This window comes from Oncorhynchus masou, chromosome 27 (genome assembly GCF_036934945.1).
Source record: "Oncorhynchus masou masou isolate Uvic2021 chromosome 27, UVic_Omas_1.1, whole genome shotgun sequence".
Lineage (NCBI taxonomy): Eukaryota > Metazoa > Chordata > Actinopteri > Salmoniformes > Salmonidae > Oncorhynchus > Oncorhynchus masou.
The window spans coordinates 66159857-66184662 of record NC_088238.1 but is presented as its reverse complement, the minus strand read 5'-3'; the positions used below and the strand labels follow the sequence as shown (position 1 = coordinate 66184662).

The following is a 24806-nucleotide window of genomic DNA, read 5'->3' as shown; positions in this document are numbered from 1 at the left end:
TGTTTTTTTTTTATGTGAACTGTTTGTGAACTCGTTTTTGCCATTTGGCCTGGGCATCAGACTCCAGAGTCCTTTATTTCAGAGTTGTGTCAGTGAGGTGGTTGGATTTAAATTGGCTACCATTTATCACATAGTTTGTCTAGGCTGCAATGTGCAGGATGCTGAAATGTGTAGGCTGCAATGTGCAGGCTGAAATGTGTAGGCTGCAATGTGTAGGATGCTGAAATGTGTAGGCTGCAATGTGTAGGATGCTGAAATGTGTAGGCTGAAATGTGTAGGATGCTGAAATGTGCAGGCTGAAATGTGCAGGCTGAAATGTGTAGGCTGAAATGTGTAGGATGCTGAAATGTGCAGGCTGAAATGTGCAGGATGCTGAAATGTGTAGGCTGCAATGTGCAGGCTGAAATGTGTAGGCTGAAATGTGTAGGCTGAAATGTGTAGGATGCTGAAATGTGTAGGCTGAAATGTGCAGGCTGAAATGTGCAGGCTGAAATGTGTAGGCTGAAATGTGTAGGATGCTGAAATGTGTAGGCTGAAATGTGCAGGATGCTGAAATGTGTAGGATGCTGAAATGTGCAGGCTGAAATGTGTAGGGTGCTGAAATGTGCAGGCTGAAATGTGTAGGCTGCAATGTGTAGGCTGAAATGTGCAGGATGCTGAAATGTGTAGGCTGAAATGTGTAGGCTGAAATGTGCAGGCTGAAATGTGTAGGCTGCAATGTGTAGGCTGAAATGTGCAGGATGCTGAAATGTGTAGGCTGAAATGTGTAGGCTGAAATGTGCAGGCTGAAATGTGTAGGCTGAAATGTGCAGGCTGAAATGTGTAGGCTGAAATGTGCAGGCTGAAATGTGTAGGCTGAAATGTGCAGGCTGAAATGTGTAGGCTGCAATGTGTAGGCTGAAATGTGCAGGATGCTGAAATGTGTAGGCTGAAATGTGTAGGCTGAAATGTGCAGGATGCTGAAATGTGTAGGCTGAAATGTGCAGGATGCTGAAATGTGTAGGCTGCAATGTGCAGGCTGAAATGTGCAGGCTGAAATGTGTAGGCTGAAATGTGTAGGATGCTGAAATGTGTAGGCTGAAATGTGCAGGATGCTGAAATGTGTAGGCTGAAATGTGCAGGATGCTGAAATGTGTAGGCTGCAATGTGCAGGCTGAAATGTGCAGGCTGAAATGTGTAGGCTGCAATGTGCAGGCTGAAATGTGTAGGCTGAAATGTGCAGGCTGAAATGTGTAGGCTGCAATGTGCAGGATGCTGAAATGTGTAGGCTGCAATGTGTAGGCTGCAATGTGTAGGCTGAAATGTGTAGGCTGCAATGTGTAGGCTGAAATGTGCAGGATGCTGAAATGTGCAGGCTGAAATGTGTAGGCTGCAATGTGCAGGCTGAAATGTGTAGGCTGCAATGTGCAGGCTGAAATGTGTAGGCTGCAATGTGCAGGCTGAAATGTGTAGGCTGCAATGTGTAGGCTGAAATGGGTAGGATGCTGAAATGTGTAGGCTGAAATGTGCAGGATGCTGAAATGTGTAGGCTGCAATGTGCAGGATGCTGAAATGTGCAGGCTGAAATGTGTAGGCTGCAATGTGCAGGATGCTGAAATGTGCAGGCTGAAATGTGCAGGATGCTGAAATGTGTAGGCTGCAATGTGCAGGATGCTGAAATGTGCAGGATGCTGAAATGTGTAGGCTGCAATGTGCAGGCTGAAATGTGTAGGCTGAAATGTGCAGGCTGAAATGTGTAGGCTGCAATGTGTAGGCTGCTGAAATGTGTAGGCTGCAATGTGCAGGCTGCAATGTGTAGGCTGCAATGTGCAGGATGCTGAAATGTGCAGGATGCTGAAATGTGTAGGCTGCAATGTGTAGGCTGAAATGTGCAGGCTGAAATGTGTAGGCTGAAATGTGTAGGCTGAAATGTGTAGGCTGCAATGTGCAGGATGCTGAAATGTGTAGGCTGCAATGTGCAGGCTGAAATGTGTAGGCTGAAATGTGCAGGCTGAAATGTGTAGGCTGCAATGTGTAGGCTGAAATGTGCAGGATGCTGAAATGTGCAGGATGCTGAAATGTGCAGGATGCTGAAATGTGCAGGCTGAAATGTGCAGGATGCTGAAATGTGCAGGCTGAAATGTGCAGGCTGAAATGTGCAGGCTGCAATGTGTAGGCTGAAATGTGTAGGCTGCAATGTGTAGGATGCTGAAATGTGCAGGCTGAAATGTGTAGGCTGCAATGTGTAGGCTGAAATGTGTAGGCTGCAATGTGCAGGATGCTGAAATGTGTAGGCTGCAATGTGCAGGATGCTGAAATGTGTAGGCTGCAATGTGTAGGCTGAAATGTGTAGGCTGCAATGTGCAGGATGCTGAAATGTGTAGGCTGCAATGTGCAGGATGCTGAAATGTGTAGGCTGAAATGTGCAGGCTGAAATGTGTAGGCTGAAATGTGCAGGCTGAAATGTGTAGGCTGCAATGTGCAAGCTGAAATGTGCAGGATGCTGAAATGTGTAGGCTGCAACGTGCAGGCTGAAATGTGTAGGATACTGAAATGTGTAGGCTGAAATGTGCAGGATGCTGCAATGTGCAAGCTGAAATGTGCAGGATGCTGCAATGTGCAGGCTGAAATGTGCAGGCTGAAATGTGCAGGATACTGAAATGTGTAGGCTGAAATGTGCAGGATGCTGAAATGTGCAGGCTGAAATGTGTAGGCTGCAATGTGTAGGATGCTGAAATGTGTAGGCTGCAATGTGTAGGCTGAAATGTGCAGGATGCTGAAATGTGCAGGATGCTGAAATGGGTAGGCTGAAATGTGCAGGCTGAAATGTGTAGGATGCTGAAATGTGTAGGCTGCAATGTGTAGGCTGAAATGTGCAGGATGCTGAAATGTGTAGGCTGCAATGTGTAGGCTGAAATGTGCAGGATGCTGAAATGTGTAGGCTGAAATGTGCAGGATGCTGAAATGTGTAGGCTGCAATGTGCAGGCTGAAATGTGTAGGCTGAAATGTGCAGGCTGAAATGTGTAGGCTGCAATGTGTAGGCTGAAATGTGCAGGATGCTGAAATGTGCAGGATGCTGAAATGTGCAGGCTGAAATGTGCAGGCTGAAATGTGCAGGCTGAAATGTGTAGGATGCTGAAATGTGTAGGCTGCAATGTGTAGGCTGAAATGTGCAGGATGCTGAAATGTGCAGGATGCTGAAATGTGCAGGCTGAAATGTGCAGGCTGAAATGTGTAGGATGCTGAAATGTGTAGGCTGCAATGTGTAGGCTGAAATGTGCAGGATGCTGAAATGTGTAGGCTGAAATGTGCAGGATGCTGAAATGTGTAGGCTGCAATGTGCAGGCTGAAATGTGTAGGCTGAAATGTGCAGGCTGAAATGTGTAGGCTGCAATGTGCAAGCTGAAATGTGTAGGCTGCAATGTGCAGGATACTGAAATGTGTAGGCTGAAATGTGCAGGATGCTGAAATGTGCAGGCTGAAATGTGTAGGCTGCAACGTGCAGGCTGAAATGTGCAGGCTGAAATGTGCAGGATACTGAAATGTGTAGGCTGAAATGTGCAGGATGCTGAAATGTGCAGGCTGAAATGTGTAGGCTGCAATGTGTAGGCTGAAATGGGCAGGCTGAAATGTGTAGGCTGCAATGTGTAGGCTGAAATGTGTAGGCTGAAATGTGCAGGATGCTGAAATGTGTAGGCTGAAATGTGCAGGCTGAAATGTGTAGGCTGCAATGTGCAAGCTGAAATGTGCAGGATGCTGAAATGTGCAGGCTGAAATGTGCAGGATGCTGAAATGTGTAGGCTGCAATGTGCAGGCTGAAATGTGCAGGCTGAAATGTGTAGGCTGAAATGTGCAGGCTGAAATGTGTAGGCTGCTGAAATGTGTAGGCTGCAATGTGTAGGCTGAAATGGGCAGGCTGAAATGTGTAGGCTGCAATGTGTAGGCTGAAATGTGTAGGCTGAAATGTGCAGGATGCTGAAATGTGTAGGCTGAAATGTGCAGGCTGAAATGTGCAGGCTGAAATGTGCAGGCTGAAATGTGTAGGCTGCAATGTGCAAGCTGAAATGTGCAGGATGCTGAAATGTGCAGGCTGAAATGTGCAGGATGCTGAAATGTGTAGGCTGCAATGTGTAGGCTGAAATGTGTAGGCTGAAATGTGCAGGCTGAAATGTGCAGGCTGAAATGTGCAGGATGCTGAAATGTGCAGGCTGAAATGTGCAGGATGCTGAAATGTGCAGGATGCTGAAATGTGCAGGATGCTGAAATGTGCAGGCTGAAATGTGCAGGCTGAAATGTGTAGGCTGCAATGTGTAGGCTGAAATGGGTAGGCTGAAATGTGTAGGCTGAAATGGGCAGGCTGAAATGGGCAGGCTGAAATGTGTCATCAAAAAAACATGGCAGACATCGGATTAATTAAACAAATGTATATCTTCCTTCTCAGCTACAATTATTTGAATAATTCAATGGATGTTTTATGCACAAAAGTGATGACTAAAGTGTCTTATTATGAATATTCAAATCTGACTTCTCTAAGTGGCCATGTTTGGAAATTGTCTTTCTGGGCTGGGCATCAGCCTTGAAACCATTGTGCCGAAAATCTCCCCCCTGACAGAATCCCCCCCCCCCCCCCCCTTTGCGTTCTTCATTTTATTTGCATTCTTCACTTAACCAGGCAGGCCAGTTGAGAACAGGTTCTCATTTACAACTGCGACCTGGCCAAGATAAAGCAAAGCAGTGCAACACAAACAACAACACAGAGTTACACATGGAATAAACAAACATTCATTGCTGCAACTTGCTTGCTAGTTGAGATTTCTGATCTGCATTCCGTTGTCAGTTAGGCTACATTTCACTGATCTTAGTAGCAGAAAGCATTTTTGTCTGCAGTTTTCTATTTGGCTATTTGTTTCAAGTGTATGTGGTGGTTCTAGCTTGTATGGCGTCCTGGGCGAACTCCCCCTTCAGCGCCCGCCGACCGCACCCGCACCTGGGCGGAAAGATGCCCATGTCGCCTGTACCTAAACCCTCTAATGAATTTTTTATTAGTCTATAAATAAATCTCTTTGCCAAAATTCGTCATCTCTCACATGTCTTATTCGACTGGTATTTTTTAAAGTGTAAGGATACTAATTCAGCCATAGTTGTTCTGAAATGTTCATTGCTTGCCAACATTTTACCCCTTTCTCTATGTTTAATATAACACACATACATTAAATATTAATTTTAGTTGCCTATCCTGACTAAGTTTGTTCAAAAGAAAGTATTTGACTCTAGCCACAAAAATAAGGAAATTAGATGGGGGGGGGGATTCTGGCAGAGGGAGATTTTCGGCATAACACCGGAACCCTTGCCCCTACAACCTGGAAGGCTGTAGTAATCTGATCTGGCCAGCAGGGGTCACCAGGGCACCATAAACACGAGAGGCTCCACAGGGGCGTAACTTCCGGGTTTATAAAAGTTGTCAACAGTTTGCTAAATAGAAAAACATGTAGCTAGATACTGAGACCAGAACCGTTATATTATAGCTGAATGAGAAAGCTACCCGTCTTTTTCCAGCAGAGAAAGAGAGACGGGGGAAGGAGTGACTGAAGACAGACAGACAGACGGCGCCGCTGCGGAAAGCAGAAGTAGTTAGTTACAGTAGTTAACTAGCTAGCCAGAATGTTTAGCTACTGTAGCTAGTTAGCTAACTTGTATTGTGATAAGTATAAGTACCAGGCCAGCTAAAAACGGGCTGGTGTGTGTAATAACTCCAGCCTGCTCTCCCTCTCCGTGGCTACACTAGTGATGCTGGTCTTGGCTGGGGCTCCATGGAAGAGCTGCTAGCACAGGACGGAACAAGGAACGGGACTGCAACCGAGGCTCACCCCTGCCCGGGCAAGCCCTCTGCCCATCTCTCTGGTCCAACGGGATATTATTACCGTGGGGTGAGCCTGGAAACGGGAGTTACGGCCGACCGACCGAGCGGCGATGGGGTCAGAAGTACTTTTCCAACTTTTTCTACAACTTTTATGAAAGGTCTTATAATAAAGTTGAGATTTATTTATACCTACATCAAACTGGTTAAGGTTATACAGTGTGTTTGTCCGGCAGTGATGAGATGTCATGTAGCTAACTCCTATAGAAGCTACCATCTCTAGATGTTCGACAGACACGGTTGAAACCCCTGGAACCTGCTTCTCCCGCTACAGAATCCGGGTAGAGATCCAGGACAAGGTACGTCATCTTTTGCCTGAAACAAATTTCACCAAGAAGGAAAAAATACTTTTAAAATAAAGTTGTGCAGGAGAGTGAGATTTAATTGAGAGGGACACGGTGAATGGCACAATGGTGTGCAACTGCAACCCCCAATGTGGACCTGCAGGAAGGAGTATTGCATTAGTTCCTGCATGAACCCCCACCCAAAGTGTGACACTTTTGAATGTGGGTCAAAAGGGAAATAAAAGTATTATGCGTTTTTTTCACTGGTAGACCGTATCCTTCGCTCCCGCCATGCTGAACACCTGCCTTCACCATCGAACTGCAGGAAAACAGTGCCCGACAAGCTAGGGCGAAGGTCACTGTCTTCCGGTCGCCCCTGCTTCCCGCTAGTACAGACGGCGGTGACGCTAACTAGCTAGCCAGCACACGGTGTTGCTCCAGCTTCCCACCTGCTGTTAGACGGGGGAGACCGGTAGATGGTGTACTTAGCCCCTGGGTACACAGGAGGCGGGGATAGCTTTGTTAGCTAGCACACGGTGTCGCCCCCGCCTCCTGTGTACCCAGGGGCCAAGTACACTGTCTACCGGTCTCCCCCGTCTAACAGCAGGTGGGAAGCTGGAGCAACACCGTGCCCGACAGGCGGGTGCGAAGGACACTACCGGTCTGTGCTAAGTATAGCCAGGTACTGTTGTCACCCCAACTGCTTCTGTGGGGTTTATCGGCGGTTGCATTACCACCATCGACTGTACTGGAGCGCCCCTGCCACCCGCCTATGTACTGTAGTCCTAATTTAAATAAAAAAATAGAAGTCTAAAGAGGGGTTCTTACAGATTCCGGAATGCCCACATATAATGCTCAAATTGTGGGCTGCAGTTGCACCCTTCTCGAATGGCACAGAAGGGGCTCGGATCCGTATTGATGTGTCACGCCTTGTGCTGCGTAAAGGATCCATTGTGGGTTATGACTGATGACGTCATTGATCTGAATTAATTTCAAGCACATAGCTGAGTGATTGTTGAACCGATAAGTGTCAAACCCTACCCCTTTAGGGTTAGCAGTAGGTTAGTACTACACTGGTCTGGCATTAATACTTATCTGTCCTCTATGAAGACCCTTGCCCGACTGTATATCATTGTCCACGATGAAGACCGGTGTTGTAAAGTACTACTGTAATATCTATATTTGGTGAAACCTCTTGCTCCTCGAAATATCACGATGTGTACTTAATTAATTTATAGTTCAAGATATTGATAAAGCCTAACTGCTAAAAATACAGTTTTGATTTGTGAAGTTCAAAATAGTCTGGCAGCCCAACTGATTGGCAAACTTACTGCAAATTAAGAAATCATGTGACTAAATAAACTATACTATGAAACAAAGATACATTTATATAAAGGAAAGATAATAAAAAGCTTTGGAGCACCTTAACTGAAATTCTGGGGAAAAAGCCAACTCTACTCCATTGTTCATTGAATCAGATGGCTTATTCATCACAAAGCCCACTGATATTGCCGACTACTTTAATTAATTTTTCAGTAAATAAATTGACAAAAGCCAGAGAAAATTCAGAGCGCCAAATTCAAATAAATTGCTATAAAAATCAAACTTTCATGAAATCAAATCCAAATCAAATGTATTTATATAGCCCTTCGTACATCAGCTGATATCTCAGTACTGTACAGAAACCCAGCCTAAAACCCCAAACAGCAAGCAATGCAGGTGTAGAAGCACGGTGGCTAGGAAAAACTCCCTAGAAAGGCCAAAACCCAGGAAGAAACCTAGAGAGGAACCAGGCTATGTGGGGTGGCCAGTCCTCTTCTGGCTGTGCCGGGTGGAGATTATAACAGAACATGGCCAAGATGTTCAAATGTTCATAAATGACCAGCATGGTCCAAGAATAATAAGGCAGAACAGTTGAAACTGGAGCAGCAGCACGGCCAGGTGGACTGGGGACAGCAAGGAGTCATCATGTCAGGTAGTCCTGAGGCATGGTCCTAGGGCTCAGGTCCTCCGAGAGAGAGAAAGAGAGAAGGAGAGAATTAGAGAGAGCACACTTTAATTCACACAGGACACCGAATAGGACAGGAGAAGTACTCCAGATATAACAAACTGACCCTAGCCCCCCGACACACAAACGACTGCAGCATAAATACTGGAGGCTGAGACAGGAGGGGTCAGGAGACACTGTGGCCCCATCTGATGATACCCCTGGACAGTGCCAAACAGGCAGGATATAACCCCACCCACTTTGCCAAAGCACAGCCCCCACCTCACTAGAGGGATATCTTCAACCACCAACTTACCATCCTGAGTCAAGGCCGAGTATAGCCCACAAAGATCTCTGCCACGCCACAACACAAGGGGGGAGCGCCAACCCAGATAGGAAAACCACGTCAGTGACTCAACCCACTCAAGTGAATCACCCCTCCTAGGGACGGCATGGAAGAGCCCCAGTAAGCCAGTGACTCAGCCCCTGTAATAGGGTTAGAGGCAGAGAATCCCAGTGGAAAGAGTGGAACTGGCCAGGCAGAGACAGCAACTGAAGTTCGTTGCTCCAGTGCCTTTCCGTTCACCTTCACACTCCTGGGCCAGACTTCACTCAATCATATGACCTACTGAAGAGATGAGTCTTCAGTAAAGACTTAAAGGTTGAGACCGAGTTTGCGTCTCTCACATGGGTATGCAGACCATTCCATAAAAATAGAGCTCTGTAGGAGAAAGCCCTGCCTCCAGCTGTTTGCTTAGAAATTCTAGGGACAATTAGGAGGCCTGCGTCTTGTGACCGTAGCGTACGTGTAGGTATGTACGGCAGGACCAAATCAGAGAGATAGGTAGGAGCAAGCCCATGTAATGCTTTGTAGGTTAGCAGTAAAACCTTGAAATCAGCCCTTGCCTTAACAGGAAGCCAGTGTAGGGAGGCTAGCACTGGAGTGATATGATCACATTTTGGGGTTCTAGTCCGGATTCTAGCAGCCGTATTTAGCACTAACTGAAGTTTATTTAGTGCTTTATCCGGGTAGCCGGAAAGTAGAGCATTGCAGTAGTCTAACCTAGAAGTAACAAAAGCATGGATGAAATTTTCTGCATCATTTTTGGACAGAAAGTTTCAGATTTTTTTTTCCATGTTACGTAAATGGAAAAAAGCGGTCCTTGAAACAGTCTTGATATGTTCGTCAAAAGAGAGATCAGGGTCCAGACTAACACCGAGGTCCCTCAGTTTTATTTGAGACGACTGTACAACCATCAAGATTAATTGTCAGATTCAACAGAAGATCTCTTTGTTTCTTCGGGCCCAGAACAAGCATCTCTGTTTTGTCAGAGTTTAAAAGTAGAACGTTTGCAGCCATCCACTTCCTTATGTCTGAAACACAGGCTTCCAGCGAGGACAATTTTGTAGCTTCACGAGCAGCACTGACATCAAGGAGCAGGAGGACGGCTGCAGAGCCTGGGTCTGACACCACTAACAGGTCATTTACCACCTTCACAAGTGCAGTTTCAGTGCTATGATGGGGTCTAAAACCAGACTGAAGCGTTTTGTATACATTGTCTTCAGGATGGCAATGAGTTGCTGCGCAACAGCTTTTTCTAAACTTTTTGAGAGGAATGGAAGATTCGATATAGGCCGAATTTAGTTAAAAAAAAAAAATCTGGGTCAAGGTTTGGCTTTTTCAAGAGAGGCTTTATTACTGCCACTTTTAGTGAGTTTGGTACACATCCGGTGGATAGAGCCGTTTTATTAAGTTCAACATAGGAGGGCCAAGCACAGGAAGCAGCTCTTTCAGTAGTTTAGTTTGAATATGGTCCAGTATGCAGCTTGAAGGTTTAGAGGTCATGATTATTTTCATCATTGTGTCAAGAGATGTAGTACTAAAACACTTGTGTCTCTCTTGATCTTAGTTCCTGGCAGAGTTGTGCAGACTGGTGGTTGGCTGGCGTGTTCAACACCATATGATGTGGTTAGCTGGCGTGTTCAACACCATATGATGTGGTTAGCTGGCGTGTTCAACACCATATGATGTGGTTAGCTGGCGTGTTCAACACCATATGATGTGGTTAGCTGGCGTGTTCAACACCATATAATGTGGTTAGCTGGCGTGTTCAACACTATATGATGTGGTTAGCTGGCGTGTTCAACACTATATGATGTGGTTAGCTGGCGTGTTCAACACTATATGATGTGGTTAGCTGGTGTGTTCATTGCGCAGCAATGTGTTCACTAGTCTCAGCCAAATGTGTCAATGTTCCAGAATGCTATTTTGGAAGAACACTGTTCTTAAACCTGATGCGGTTTTTATAATGTGACCGATGGATAGACAGCAGGTAGAAATGTAGAGGGAATATCTGAAGATTCAACAGGGTCTTACTGTCTTTGGACAGTAGTAGAAGAAGGGTTAGGTTTAGGTTTAGGGTTAGGTTTTTATAATGTGACCGATGGATAGACAGCAGGTAGAAATGTAGAGGGAATATCTGAAGATTCAACAGGGTCTTACTGTCTTTGGACAGTAGTAGAAGAAGAAATGCTGGTTTCAATATCAGGAAATCTTCGCTTTATTTCTATGGTGGGATTTTGGCCTAATGTAAAACATCCAGGTTTCAAACATTGATATGGCTGGCGTTGCAATTTTTTAGGTTATGGAGAAGTATGACATTAGAAAATCATTCCAATGTTGGGCAAATAGGATGATGTCTGTGGTCCGCCGGCACGGAGGTTTCCTGTTCCGGGAGTTGGGGCATGTTCCTTGTCTGTAGGCTGTGGCTCGCTACTGAGGAACTCTGACAGGAACTGAATGCACACTAAAATGTGCAAAGTATTTCTGTGTCACTGTGCCTGGCTGGGGGCTGTGTGAAGACAGATACAGTTTTAGAAGGCATAAAAATGTGTTTAATTTACCTGAAACTGAAGTGAGACTGTCCCTGTGTTCCTTAGCTATTTACATTATTTTGTTCAGATGCTAGGTTGATTTTCAATGTTTGAGTTTCAACTGCTAGGGAAGATAAGCAATACTAGTCAGGCTCTCGATCTCACAGGCACAAACATGACTCGCATTAACACGGTAACCTCCCGCCCTTTAAAGGGGCAGGTGAACATTTTTGTCTCATATTTTGGTTAAAAGTGGTCACAATCTTTTTTTTAAATGAAATTCAACAATATAGCACATTACTTCTCAGCAGTAATACATGTATTGTTTTAGAAACATTTCAAAGCATGCACGTCCAGGTTTTGTTAGTGTAATTTTACTGGGAAAAAATATTTGTCTGGTTAAAAAAATCTTGAGTGGCTGGTAGACCAAAAATAACATTTTAGGCTCTGTCCATTAGGAAGTTGTGGTGCTCAAAAAGGTCAAGGTGAGCATTATTCAGTGACGAGGTTGAAGCAGAGGAAGCGAAGGCTGGGAACAAGTTATTTAATCTATATTGTTGTGTCGTTTATTGGGGCAGCTGGTGGTGGAATGGAATGTATATATCTTCAGTTTATTCAGTAACCACTTCACAATAACATTGGTCTCTCTTAGATATATCTTTAAGCATTCCCCATTCAAAAAAATACAGAACTAAGAGTAGATATAGCCCTTGGTTCACCCCAGACTTGACTGCCCTTGACCAACACAAAAACACCCTGTGGTGGACCGCACTAGCATCGAATAGTCCCCGCGATATGCAACTTTTCAGGGAATTCAGGAACCAATATACAGTCAGTTAGGAAAGCTAAGGCTAGCTTTTTCAAACAGAAATTTGCATCCTGTAGCACTAATTCCCCAAAGTTTTGGGACACTGTAAAGTCCATGGAGAATATGAGCACCTCCTCCCAGCTGCCCACTGCTCTGAGGCAAGGAAACACGGTCCCCACCGGTAAATCTATGATAATCGATCATTTCAGTAAGCATTTTTCTACGGCTGGCCATGCTTTCCACCTGGCTACCCCTGCCAACTGCTCTGCACGGTCAGCCCCCTCTTCAAAGGGGGAGACACTCTAGACCCAAACTGTTATAGACCTATATCCATCCTGCCCTGCCTTTCTAAAATCTTCAAAAGCCAAGTTCCCACCATGCCTTCTCCACGATATCATAACCGCCATCGATAAAATACAGGACTGTGCAGCCTTCTTCATTGACCTGGCCAAGGCTTTCGACTCTGTCAATCACCGCATTCTTATCGGCATACTCAAAAGCCTTAGTTTCTCAAATGACTGCCTCGCCTCGTTCACCAACTACTTCTCGGACAGAGTTCAGAGTGTCAAATCGGAGGGCCTGTTATCCGGACCTGTGGCAGTCTCTATGGGGGTGCCGCAGTTTTCAATTCTCGGGCCGACTCTCTTCTCTGTATGCATCAACGATGTTGATCTTGCTGCTGGTGATTCTCTGATCCACCTCTATGCAGACGACACCATTCTGTATACTTCTGACCTTTCTTTGGACACTGTGTTAACAAACCTCCAAATTTTTTTTATTTTTTTTTATTTTACCTTTATTTTACTAGGCAAGTCAGTTAAGAACAAATTCTTATTTTCAATGACGGCCTAGGAACAGTGGGTTAACTGCCTGCTCTTCAACCGATTGCTGCCGCACCTGCCTGCCCGACTAGCATCACTACTCTGGACGGTTCTGACTTAGAATATGTGGACAACTACAAATACCTAGGTGTCTGGTTCGACTGTAAACTCTCCATCCAGACTCTCACATTAAGAATCTCAAATCCAAAATTAAATCTAGAATCGGCTTCCTATATCGCAACAAAGCATCTTTCACTCATGCTGCCAAAAATACCCTTGTTAAACAGACCATTCTACTGATCCTTGACTTCAGTGATGTAATTTACAAAATAGACTCCAACACTCTACTCAGCAAACTGGATGCAGTCTATCACAGTGCCATCCGTTGTGTCACCAAAGCCCCATATACTACCCACCACTGCGACCTGTATGCTGTTGTTGGCTGGCCCTCGCTACATATTCGTCACCAAACCCACTTGCTCCAGGTCATCTATGTCTTGGCTAAGCAAAGCCCCGCCTTATCTCAGCTCACTGGTCACCATAGCAACATCCACCCGTAGCACGCACTCCAGCAGGTATATTTCACTGGTCACCATAGCAACATCCACCTGTAGCACGCGCTCCAGCAGATATATCTCACTGGTCACCATAGCAACATCCACCCGTAGCACGTGCTCCAGCAAGTATATCTCACTGGTAACCCCCAAAGCCAACACCTCCTTTCGCCACCTTTCCTTCCAGTTCTCTGCTGCCAATGACTGGAACGAATTGTAAAAATTTCTGAAGCTGGAGTCTTATATCTCCCTCACGAACTGACAGCATCAGCTGTCAGAGCAGCTTACCGATCAATGTACCTGTAAACAGCCCATCTGTAAATAGCCCATCCAGCCAACTACCTTCTCCCTCATACTGTTATTTATCTTGCTCCTTGCACCCCAGTATCTCTACTTGCATATCATCATCTGCACATCTATCACTCCAGTGTTAATGCTAAATTGTAATTATTTCACCTCTAACCTATTTATTGCCTCACCTCCCTACTCTTCTACATTTACACACAATGTACATAAGTGTTCCTATTGTGTTATCGACTGTACCTTTATTCCATGTGTAACTCTGTTGTGTCACTTTGCTTTGTCTTGGCCAGGTTGCAGTTATAAATGACAACTTGTTCTCAACTGGCCACCTGGTTAAATAAATATATATTGTATACATGTTCAATTAATACATTATAATTATTAATCATGTTATTGTTGTATGTCTGTTTTCATTAAGATGCAATTTAAAAAAAAATCAATACATTCAATTTAAAAAAAAATGTAATATAGACTCTGTCCCAGGCTCCCATGTGGGTGGGTGGGCCCATATGAGCCTCTGCTCAGTCATGTGAAATCTATAAATTGGGGCCTTTATTTATGGGACAGCAGGGTAGCCTAGTGGTTAGAGTGTTGGACTAGTAACCGGAAGGTTGCAAGTTCAAATCCCCAAGCTGACAAGGTACAAATCTGTCGTTCTGCCCCTGGACTGGCAGTTAACCCACAGTCATAGAAAATAAGAATTTGTTCTTAACTGACTTGCCTAGTTCAATAAAGGTAAAATAAAAATCTATTTCAATTGACTGATTTCGTTATGACTAATTTCCTGAACTGTAAAACAGTTGAAATTGTTGTTTCTATTTTTGTTCAGTATATACAGTCTGGTCCTGTTCTTCACAGACAGGACAGACCAGACAGAGGACTATATATATACAGTGGGGCAAAAAAGTATTTAGTCGGCCACCAATTGTGCAAGTTCTCCCATGTAAAAGATGAGGCCTGTAATTTTCATCATAGGTACACTTCAACTATGACAGACAAAATGAGAAAAAAAATCCAGAAAATCACATTTTTAATGAATTTATTTGCAAATTATGGTGGAAAATAAGTATTTGGTCAATAACAAAAGTTTCTCAATACTTTGTTATATACCCTTTGTTGGCAATGACAGAGGTCAAACCACAATTGGTGGCTGACTAAATACTTTTTTGCCCCACTGTATGTTAGAAGAACAGGACAGACCAGAAAGAGTTTTAGAGAGAGCCCAACCCTACTGACAGAAGCCCAGCACTCACTGTGTGTGTCTGTGTGTTTAGATGAGTGGGGGGAAGAAGAGGAGTGGCTTCCAGATTACTAGTGTGACGTCAGACTACACACAGAGCTCTGGGGAAGCCCCACCCCATGTTCAGGCCTCTAGCCAATCAAATCCCTCCCTTCAGTCCTCCAGCCAATCCACTGATTCCTCCCAGCCTGGCCTCTCCCACCAGCAGGGAAGTTTCTCCCAGCCGACGACTCCCCTCTCTCTGAGGAAATCCAACTCACAAGATGCTGTGGGGCAGGGGTCCAGGTTTCGAGTTGTCAGATTGGGCCAGGGCCATGGAGGACCCTATTGCCGGGGGCGGTGGACCTGTACGGACTTTTTGGAACGAGAGGAAGGGGTGGGGCCTAGATGGGTGATGGACAGCATGAGACACGCCCACTCTCTGGAGTCCCTGGAGGGGATTGGTCTACAGAGGGCTGGGGGAGGGGCTGGAGGCGAGCTGCTGGGGCACGTGCGCACTCTCAGGACAGGACACCTTGTTCACTCTCAGGGTACCTCCCACTTGCTGGCCCAGCCAATAGGGTCAGACGGGGAGGGGTTTCGAGGGCTGAAGCCTCTCCTCCACAGCGACCCGCCCAACCCCACACACCTGGAAAGATTCAACTTGCGAGTGGTCGACTCCATGCCCCCCCTGCCCAGCCCCCGCCCACGGAACATCCCACCCCCTCTACGCCTGGATGTGGACGCTACCGGGAGGGTGAAAACACACACACACAGACAATACACATATACACACACAGACAATACACATATACACACACAGACAATACACATATGCACACACAGACAATACACATATGCACACACAGACAATACACATATGCACACACAGACAATACACATATGCACACACAGACAATACACATATGCACACACAGACAATACACATATGCACACACAGACAATACACATATGCACACACAGACAATACACATATGCACACACAGACAATACACATATGCACACACAGACAATACACATATGCACACACACACAATACACATATGCACACACAGACAATACACATATGCACACACACACAGACAATACACATATACACACACACACAGACAATACATATATACACACACAGACAATACACACACCTTCCTACATTCCCAAGCAGAGGTTTGTTGATAGCATGTGAAAGTAAGTCTCCCCCTGTATCCCTCTCTCTCTCTCCCCCTGTATCCCTCTCTCTCTCTCCCCCTGTATCCCTCTCTCTCTCTCCCCCTGTATCCCTCTCTCTCTCTCCCCCTGTCTCCCTCTCTCTCTCTCCCTCTCTCTCCCCCGTCTCCCTCTCTCTCTCTCCCTCTCTCTCGCTCTCTCTCTCCCCGTCTCCCTCTCTCTCTCTCCCTCTCTCTCTCTCCCCGTCTCCCTCTCTCTCTCTCCCTCTCTCTCTCTCCCCCTCTCCCTCTCCCTCTCTCTCTCTCTCTCTCTCTCTCTCCCCGTCTCCCTCTCTCTCTCTCCCTCTCTCTCTCTCCCCGTCTCCCTCTCTCTCTCTCCCTCCCTCTCTCTCCCCGTCTCCCTCTCTCTCTCCCTCTCTCTCTCTCCCTCTCTCTCTCTCTCTCTCTCCCTCTCTCTCCCCCTGTCTCTCTCTCTCTCCCCTGTCTCTCTCTCTCTCCCCTGTCTCCCCTCTCTCTCTCTCCCTGTCTCCCCTCTCTCTCTCTCCCTGTCTCCCTCTCTCTCTCTCTCTCTCCCTGTCTCCCTCTCTCTCTCCCCCCTCTGTATCTCAATTTTCAATTAAATTTAAATTCAGTAGAAGGATGACATGACCTGGTAGTAGACCCGTGTCAGCATGACTGAGAAGACACATGACCTGGTAGTAGACCCGTGTCAGCATGACTGAGAAGACACGTGACCTGGTAGTAGACCCGTGTCAGCATGACTGAGAAGACACGTGACCTGGTAGTAGACCCGTGTCAGCATGACTGAGAAGACGCGTGACCTGGTAGTAGACCCGTGTCAGCATGACTGAGAAGACACGTGACCTGGTAGTAGACCCGTGTCAGCATGACTGAGAAGACACGTGACCTGGTAGTAGACCCGTGTCAGCATGACTGAGAAGACACGTGACCTGGTAGTAGACCAGTGTCAGCATGACTGAGAAGACACGTGACCTGGTAGTAGACCCGTGTCAGCATGACTGAGAAGACACGTGACCTGGTAGTAGACCCGTGTCAGCATGACTGAGAAGACACGTGACCTGGTAGTAGACCCGTGTCAGCATGACTGAGAAGACACGTGACCTGGTAGTAGACCCGTGTCAGCATGACTGAGAAGACACGTGACCTGGTAGTAGACCCGTGTCAGCATGACTGAGAAGACACGTGACCTGGTAGTAGACCAGTGTCAGCATGACTGAGAAGACACGTGACCTGGTAGTAGACCAGTGTCAGCATGACTGAGAAGACACGTGACCTGGTAGTAGACCAGTGTCAGCATGACTGAGAAGACGCGTGACCTGGTAGTAGACCCGTGTCAGCATGACTGAGAAGACGCGTGACCTGGTAGTAGACCCGTGTCAGCATGACTGAGAAGACACGTGACCTGGTAGTAGACCAGTGTCAGCATGACTGAGAAGACACGTGACCTGGTAGCAGACCCGTGTCAGCATGACTGAGAAGACACGTGACCTGGTAGTAGACCAGTGTCAGCATGACTGAGAAGACACGTGACCTGGTAGTAGACCAGTGTCAGCATGACTGAGAAGACACGTGACCTGGTAGTAGACCAGTGTCAGCATGACTGAGAAGACACGTGACCTGGTAGTAGACCCGTGTCAGCATGACTGAGAAGACACGTGACCTGGTAGTAGACCAGTGTCAGCATGACTGAGAAGACACGTGACCTGGTAGTAGACCCGTGTCAGCATGACTGAGAAGACACGTGACCTGGTAGTAGACCCGTGTCAGCATGACTGAGAAGACACGTGACCTGGTAGTAGACCCGTGTCAGCATGACTGAGAAGACACGTGACCTGGTAGTAGACCCGTGTCAGCATGACTGAGAAGACACGTGACCTGGTAGTAGACCCGTGTCAGCATGACTGAGAAGACACGTGACCTGGTAGTAGACCCGTGTCAGCATGACTGAGAAGACACGTGACCTGGTAGTAGACCAGTGTCAGCATGACTGAGAAGACACGTGACCTGGTAGTAGACCAGTGTCAGCATGACTGAGAAGACACGTGACCTGGTAGTAGACCAGTGTCAGCATGACTGAGAAGACACGTGACCTGGTATTAGACCAGTGTCAGCATGACTGAGAAGACACGTGACCTGGTAGTAGACCAGTGTCAGCATGACTGAGAAGACACGTGACCTGGTAGTAGACCCGTGTCAGCATGACTGAGAAGACACGTGACCTGGTAGTAGACCAGTGTCAGCATGACTGAGAAGACACGTGACCTGGTAGTAGACCAGTGTCAGCATGACTGAGAAGACACGTGACCTGGTAGTAGACCAGTGTCAGCATGACTGAGAAGACACGTGACCTGGTAGTAGACCAGTGTCAGCATGACTGAGAAGACACATGACCTGGTATGAAAGACAATACAAAACCAGATAGGAAATATTGTTGACGTTACATTTCACTTTTCACTGACTGTCCCTCAGGTTGTGGCAAGAGGACATGTTTGGCTTCCAAAACTGCACATTTTGACTTTTCACCCAATACATTTTCTTAATCTTTTATAGTTTGAAATTCTTTATATTGAATTATAATTTTGGGAAAGGAAGATTCTCTTATGTCTGAGTATTTGTCACAGTGTCATAGGAAATGCAGCTCTGTCTCTACCTCTCCCCTGGAGCAGAGTGAGCACGGACCGTCCTCTCTGGGCAGCCAGGTTGGTCTGTGACGACCGGTCTCTATAGCCCGACTTTCCTCCCTGGGCAACCAGACTGTCCTCTCTGGGCAACCAGACTGTCCTCTCTGGGCATCCAGGTTTGTCTGTGATGACCGGTCTCTATAGCCAGACTGTCCTCTCTGGGCAGCCAGGTTGGTCTGTGACGACCGGTCTCTATAGCCAGACTGTCCTCTCTGTCAGCCAGGTTTGTCTGTGACGACCGGTCTCTATAGCCAGACTGTCCTCTCTGGGCAGCCAGGTTTGTCTGTGACGACCGGTCTCTATAGCCAGACTGTCCTGTCCTCTCTGTCAGCCAGATTGGTCTGTGATGACCGGTCTCTATAGCCAGACTGTCCTCTCTGGGCAGCCAGGTTTGTCTGTGACGACCGGTCTCTATAGCCAGACTGTGCTCTCTGGGCAGCCAGGTTTGTCTGTGATGACCATTATAACTGATTGGAAACTTTTGAGCCAGATTCTAATTGGAATTTTGATTTTAATGTTCCTTTTAATGGCATAGAAGGCTCTTCTTGCTTTGTCTCTCAGCTCGTGCACAGCCCTGTGAAAGCTACCTGTGTTGCTGATATTTAGTCCTAGATTGTGTAGTTTTTGGTGTGTTCTAATAGAACTGTGTCCAAATAGAATTTAGATTTGTCATCCTGATTTCCAGACCTTTTTTGGAATATCATTATATTTGTTTTCTTTAGGATGATCTAGATGCAGCTGTAACCCCTCCTTAGTGGGAGACGGCAGCACCAGGTCATCTGTCTACAGCAGACCCTCCTTAGTGGGAGACAGCAGACCCTCCTTAGTGGGAAACAGCAGACCCTCCTTAGTGGGAGACAGCAGACCCTCCTTAGTGGGAAACAGCAGACCCTCCTTAGTGGGAGACAACAGACCCTCCTTAGTGGGAGACAGCAGACCCTCCTTAGTGGGAGACAGCAGACCCTCCTTAGTGGGAAACAGCAGACCCTCCTTAGTGGGAGACAGCAGACCCTCCTTAGTGGGAGACAGCAGACCCTCCTTAGTGGGAAACAGCAGACCCTCCTTAGTGGGAGACAGCAGACCCTCCTTAGTGGGAGACAGCAGACCCTCCTTAGTGGGAGACAGCAGACCCTCCTTAGTGGGAGACAGCAGACCCTCCTTAGTGGGAGACAGCAGACCCTCCTTAGTGGGAGACAGCAGACCCTCCTTAGTGGGAGACAGCAGACCCTCCTCAGTGGGAGACAGTAGCATCAGGTCATCTGTCTACAGCAGACCCTCCTTAGTGGGAGACAGCAGACCCTCCTTAGTGGGAAACAGCAGACCCTCCTTAGTGGGAGACAGCAGACCCTCCTTAGTGGGAGACAGCAGACCCTCCTTAGTGGGAGACAGCAGACCCTCCTTAGTGGGAGACAGCAGACCCTCCTTAGTGGGAGACAGCAGACCCTCCTTAGTGGGAGACAGCAGCACCAGGTCATCTGCGTACAGCAGACACTTGATTTCAGTGTTGTGTAGGGTGGGTGAGACCAGGTGCTGCCAATTCTTCTAATGTTTTTGCCAAATCATTAATGTAGATGTTAAATAGTGTTGGACTTATTGGGCAGCCCTGTTTCACTCCCTGTCCCTGAAAGAAGAAGTCTGTTTTCTTGTTGCCAATTTTAACCACACATTTGTTTTTAGTGTACATTGATTTAATAACATCATATTTTTTAGTGTGGAGGGTATAAGTGAGGTCTGTTGTGGTTGACTTGTTTGTCTGTTAGTGTGGAGGGTATAAGTGTGGTCTGTTGTGGTTGACTTGTTTGTCTGTTAGTGTGGAGGGTATAAGTGGGGTCTGTTGTGGTTGACTTGTTTGTCTGATAGTGTGGAGGGTGTAAGTGGGGTCTGTTGTGGTTGACTTGTTTGTCTGTTAGTGTGGAGGGTATACGTGGGGTCTGTTGTGGTTGACTTGTTTGTCTGTTAGTGTGGAGGGTATACGTGGGGTCTGTTGGTAAAACTCCAAGCCGGCTTCTGCTCAGGATGTTGTGTTCATCAAGGTAATTATGTAGTCTGCTAGTTATGATACTGCAAAGAATTTTCCCTAAATTGCTGTTAATGCAAATTTCTCTAATTTGGGTTAAATTTGTCTCCATTTTTATTTATTTTTTATTTTTCCCCAAATATCGGGGAAAATACCTGCAGTGAGGATGATGTTGAAGAGTTTGAGTATAACCAATTTGAATGTGTGGTCTGTATATTTGATCATTTAATTTAAAATGCCATCAGCACCACAGGCCTTTTTGGGCTGGAGAGTGCATAGTTTTTCAAATATTTCTTCCGTAATTGGGGTATCCACAGGATTCTGATAGTCTTTGACTGCTGATTCAAAGTTCTGTAAATGTTCTTGTGTATCTTTTTGTCCTGGGCTCTTTGTTATATTGCTGTAGAGGTTTGCAAAGTGATTTCTCCACAAATCCCCATTTTGGATAGCCAATTCCTCATGATGAGGTTTGTTTAATTTATTCCAATTCTCCCAGAAGTGGTTTGATTCTATGGATTCCTCAATTCCATCCAGCTGATTTCTAATGTTCTGTTCCTTTGTTCTCAGGGTGTGTTTGTATTGTTTCAGTGTTTCCCCACATTGAAGGCCTATATTTTTATGTCTGGTTCTCTGTGTTTTTGATTAGATATATTTCTCAATGACTTCTTTAGATTTCTCCAATCATTATCAAACCATTTTTCATTCTCTATTCTCTTTGGTTTCCTCTTGTGTGTCTAGATTATCCAAGGAGGATCATTTGTCAGATATAAAGTTTATGTTCCAAACGGCCAAATTTACACCTTCATTGCTGTAGGAGAATGTTAAGGCTAAAAAGTTGTCCAGGAGAGATTGTTTTTTTTGGCTACTAATTGCTTTTTGGTAGATGTCTGTTCTCACTCCATCTATAGGCCTGTTTAGTATCATGTCATTTATTGGGCCGTGATGCTTCATGGTTGGGTGTTAGTGGGCTGACTGTGAAGGCTCTGAGAGAGATGTCAGTGGGCTGACTGTGAAGGCTCTGAGAGAGATGTCAGTGGGCTGACTGTGAAGGCTCTGAGAGAGGTGTTAGTGGGCTGACTGTGAAGGCTCTGAGAGAGGTGTCAGTGGGCTGACTGTGAAGGCTCTGAGAGAGGTGTCAGTGGGCTGACTGTAAAGGCTCTGAGAGAGGTGTTTGTGGGCTGACTGTGAAGGCTCTGAGAGAGGTGTCAGTTGGCTGACTGTGAAGGCTCTGAGAGAGGTGTCAGTGGGCTGACTGTGAAGGCTCTGAGAGAGGTGTCAGTTGGCTGACTGTGAAGGCTCTGAGAGAGGTGTCAGTGGGCTGACTGTGAAGGCTCTGAGAGAGGTGTCAGTGGGCTGACTGTGAAGGCTCTGAGAGACTCTGGGTTTAGGTTGGTGAGGAAGTAGTCTACAGTGCTGCTGCCAAGGGAAGAGCTGAAGGTGGACCTACCAGAAGAGTCCCCTCTCAGCCTACCATTGACTATGTACAGACTCAGTGTTCCACAGAGCTTCAGGAGCAGTGCTCCATTTGAGTTTTTCACTTTGTCATAGTTGTTTCTGGGGGGTCTGTGGGGAGGGAAAGGTTGTTGCTTCACCTCTGCACCATGTTTCCTGTAGTACTACAATATCAACATCATCAATTTCTTTCAGTCTGCGTTTCTGCTATTTAGCCCAAAAGCAGAGGACTTAAATTCTTGTAAATTCCAACATGAAAATATTTCATAACTGTTATTTTTTCTCTGTCTCTCCCCTCTGTTGGTCTCTGTCGGTCTTTCTCTCCCCCTCTCTCTGTCTGGGTCTCTCTCTCCCCCTCTCTCTCTGTGTCTGGGTCTCTCTCTCCCCCTCTCTCTCTCTGTCGGGGTCTCCCTCTCCCCTCTGTCGGTCTCTCCCCCTCTCGCTGTCGGTCTCTCCCTCTCTCTCTCTCCCCCTCTCTCTCTCTGTCGGGGTCTCTCTCTCTCCTGTCGGTCTCTCCCCCTCTCGCTGTCGGTCTCTCTCCACCTCTCTCTCTCTGTTGGGGTCTCTCTCTCTGTCGTGGTCTCTCTCTCCCCCTCTCTCTCTCCCCATATCCACTCTCTCTCTAGTCTCTGTTGAGAGTGTCTCATTCCCAGCCCAGCTCCCCTGGGCCCCCCCTACAGGGTAGAAATGGTACTTTCCTACCCAGTCTGATTCCCATCCAGACTTCTTCGGCCTGGTCCATGTTCGGCTCCGGGGAGGCTGTCCATCTGCCAGGGGACGACAGGTATGGTCTGTGTTTGGGTCTGTTTGTGGGTCTGTCTGTGGTGTGGTGTGTGTGTGTGTTAGACCCCCCTCTAGGACAGTGGGTGGATTTGACCGTCATGTTTCTGTTGGGTGGTAGGTGTTGTTTTTGAGAGAGAGCTGTTTCTCTATTGTGCTGTGTGTGGGGGGGTAGGGGCAGGTTTAGTAGCAGCAGAGTGCCAAATACCCCACAGTGTGATAGAGAGGCCACCCAGAGTAGTGTGTGCATATGGATGGACCCCAGGTTGGACTTGTGAAAGTATCACTTTCCTGTCAGTCATTCCGGCTCAATGACAGGCTCCACACCTTCCCAGTTTCTCTTCTCAAAATAGAGAAGTAAGGCAACTAGTGTCTGCACTTCACAGTACAATGCGCACAATCACAGATATGGTCTAAATACTGCAACCATACCACACGCACACATCCCTCCATTCTGGTTGTTTTCTACCGTTCAATCCAACTTGCTTTTTTATTAGGATCCCCATTAGCTGTTGTGAAAGCAGCAGCTGCTCTTCCTGGAGTCCACATGAATCATGACATAATACGGAACATTAATTTGACAAGAACAGTTCAAAGACAAAACTACAAACATTTTAAAATAAGAACAATATAACTAGAAGGTTCTGTACTGACTAAATACTGAGAAAAAACTCAGAGAGAACTAATATTCTAGGACTACGTGTACTGTGTACTAATTAATATTCTAGGACTACGTGTACTGTGTACTAATTAATATTCTAGGACTACGTGTACTGTGTACTAATTAATATTCTAGGACTACGTGTACTGTGTACTAATTAATATTCTAGGACTACGTGTACTGTGTACTAATTAATATTCTAGGACTACGTGTACCGTGTACTAATTAATATTCTAGGACTACGTGTACCGTGTACTAATTAATATTCTAGGACTACGTGTACCGTGTACTAATTAATATTCTAGGACTACGTGTACTGTGTACTAATTAATATTCTAGGACTACGTGTACTGTGTACTAATTAATATTCTAGGACTACGTGTACTGTGTACTAATTAATATTCTAGGACTACGTGTACCGTGTACTAATTAATATTCTAGGACTACGTTTACCATTCTAGGACTACGTCAAGAGTGTTTCCCTCATCAAAGGGACGCGGCAGCTTTCCAATCTTTGGGGATCTCAGACGATATGAAAGAGAGGTTGAACAGGCTGGTAATAGGGGTTGATAGGGGTTGATAGGGTTAGTAATAGGGGTTGATAGGGTTAGTAATAGGGGTTGATAGGGTTAGTAATAGTAATAGGGGTTGATAGGGTTAGTAATAGGGGTTGATAGGGTTAGTAATAGGGGTTGATAGGGTTAGTAATAGGGGTTGATAGGGTTAGTAATAGTAATAGGGGTTGATAGGGTTAGTAATAGTAATAGGGGTTGATAGGGTTAGTAATAGTAATAGGGGTTGATAGGGTTAGTAATAGTAATAGGGGTTGATAGGGTTAGTAATAGGGGTTGATAGGGTTAGTAATAGGGGTTGATAGGGTTAGTAATAGTAATAGGGGTTGATAGGGTTAGTAATAGTAATAGGGGTTGCAACAATTGCGGCTGATAAATTTAGAAAGAGAAGGTCCAGATTGTCTAGCTGATATGTAGGGGTCCAGATTGTCTAGCTGATATGTAGGGGTCCAGATTGTCTAGCTGATATGTAGGGGTCCAGATTGTCTAGCTGATATGTAGGGGTCCAGATTGTCTAGCTGATATGTAGGGGTCCAGATTGTCTAGCTGATATGTAGGGGTCCAGATTGTCTAGCTGATATGTAGGGGTCCAGATTGTCTAGCTGATATGTAGGGGTCCAGATTGTCTAGCTGATATGTAGGGGTCCAGATTGTCTAGCTGATATGTAGGGGTCCAGTTTGTCTAGCT

At 46.2% G+C, this 24806-nt stretch overlaps 1 protein-coding gene across 1 annotated transcript in view; it reads left to right on the top strand.

Moving 5' to 3' along the window:
- Positions 1 to 5437: 5437 nt before the first annotated feature.
- The window catches only part of LOC135516537 (TSC22 domain family protein 4-like), a 52835-nt gene continuing 33466 nt past the window's right edge, over positions 5438 to 24806 (top strand). The window contains exons 1-4 of the mRNA XM_064940892.1: positions 5438 to 5955; positions 6121 to 6196; positions 14803 to 15504; positions 22732 to 22889. Coding sequence (XP_064796964.1) covers positions 5951 to 5955; positions 6121 to 6196; positions 14803 to 15504; positions 22732 to 22889 — 941 coding nt within the window. The 5' untranslated portion in view covers positions 5438 to 5950. The remainder of the gene's footprint in view (positions 5956 to 6120; positions 6197 to 14802; positions 15505 to 22731; positions 22890 to 24806) is intronic.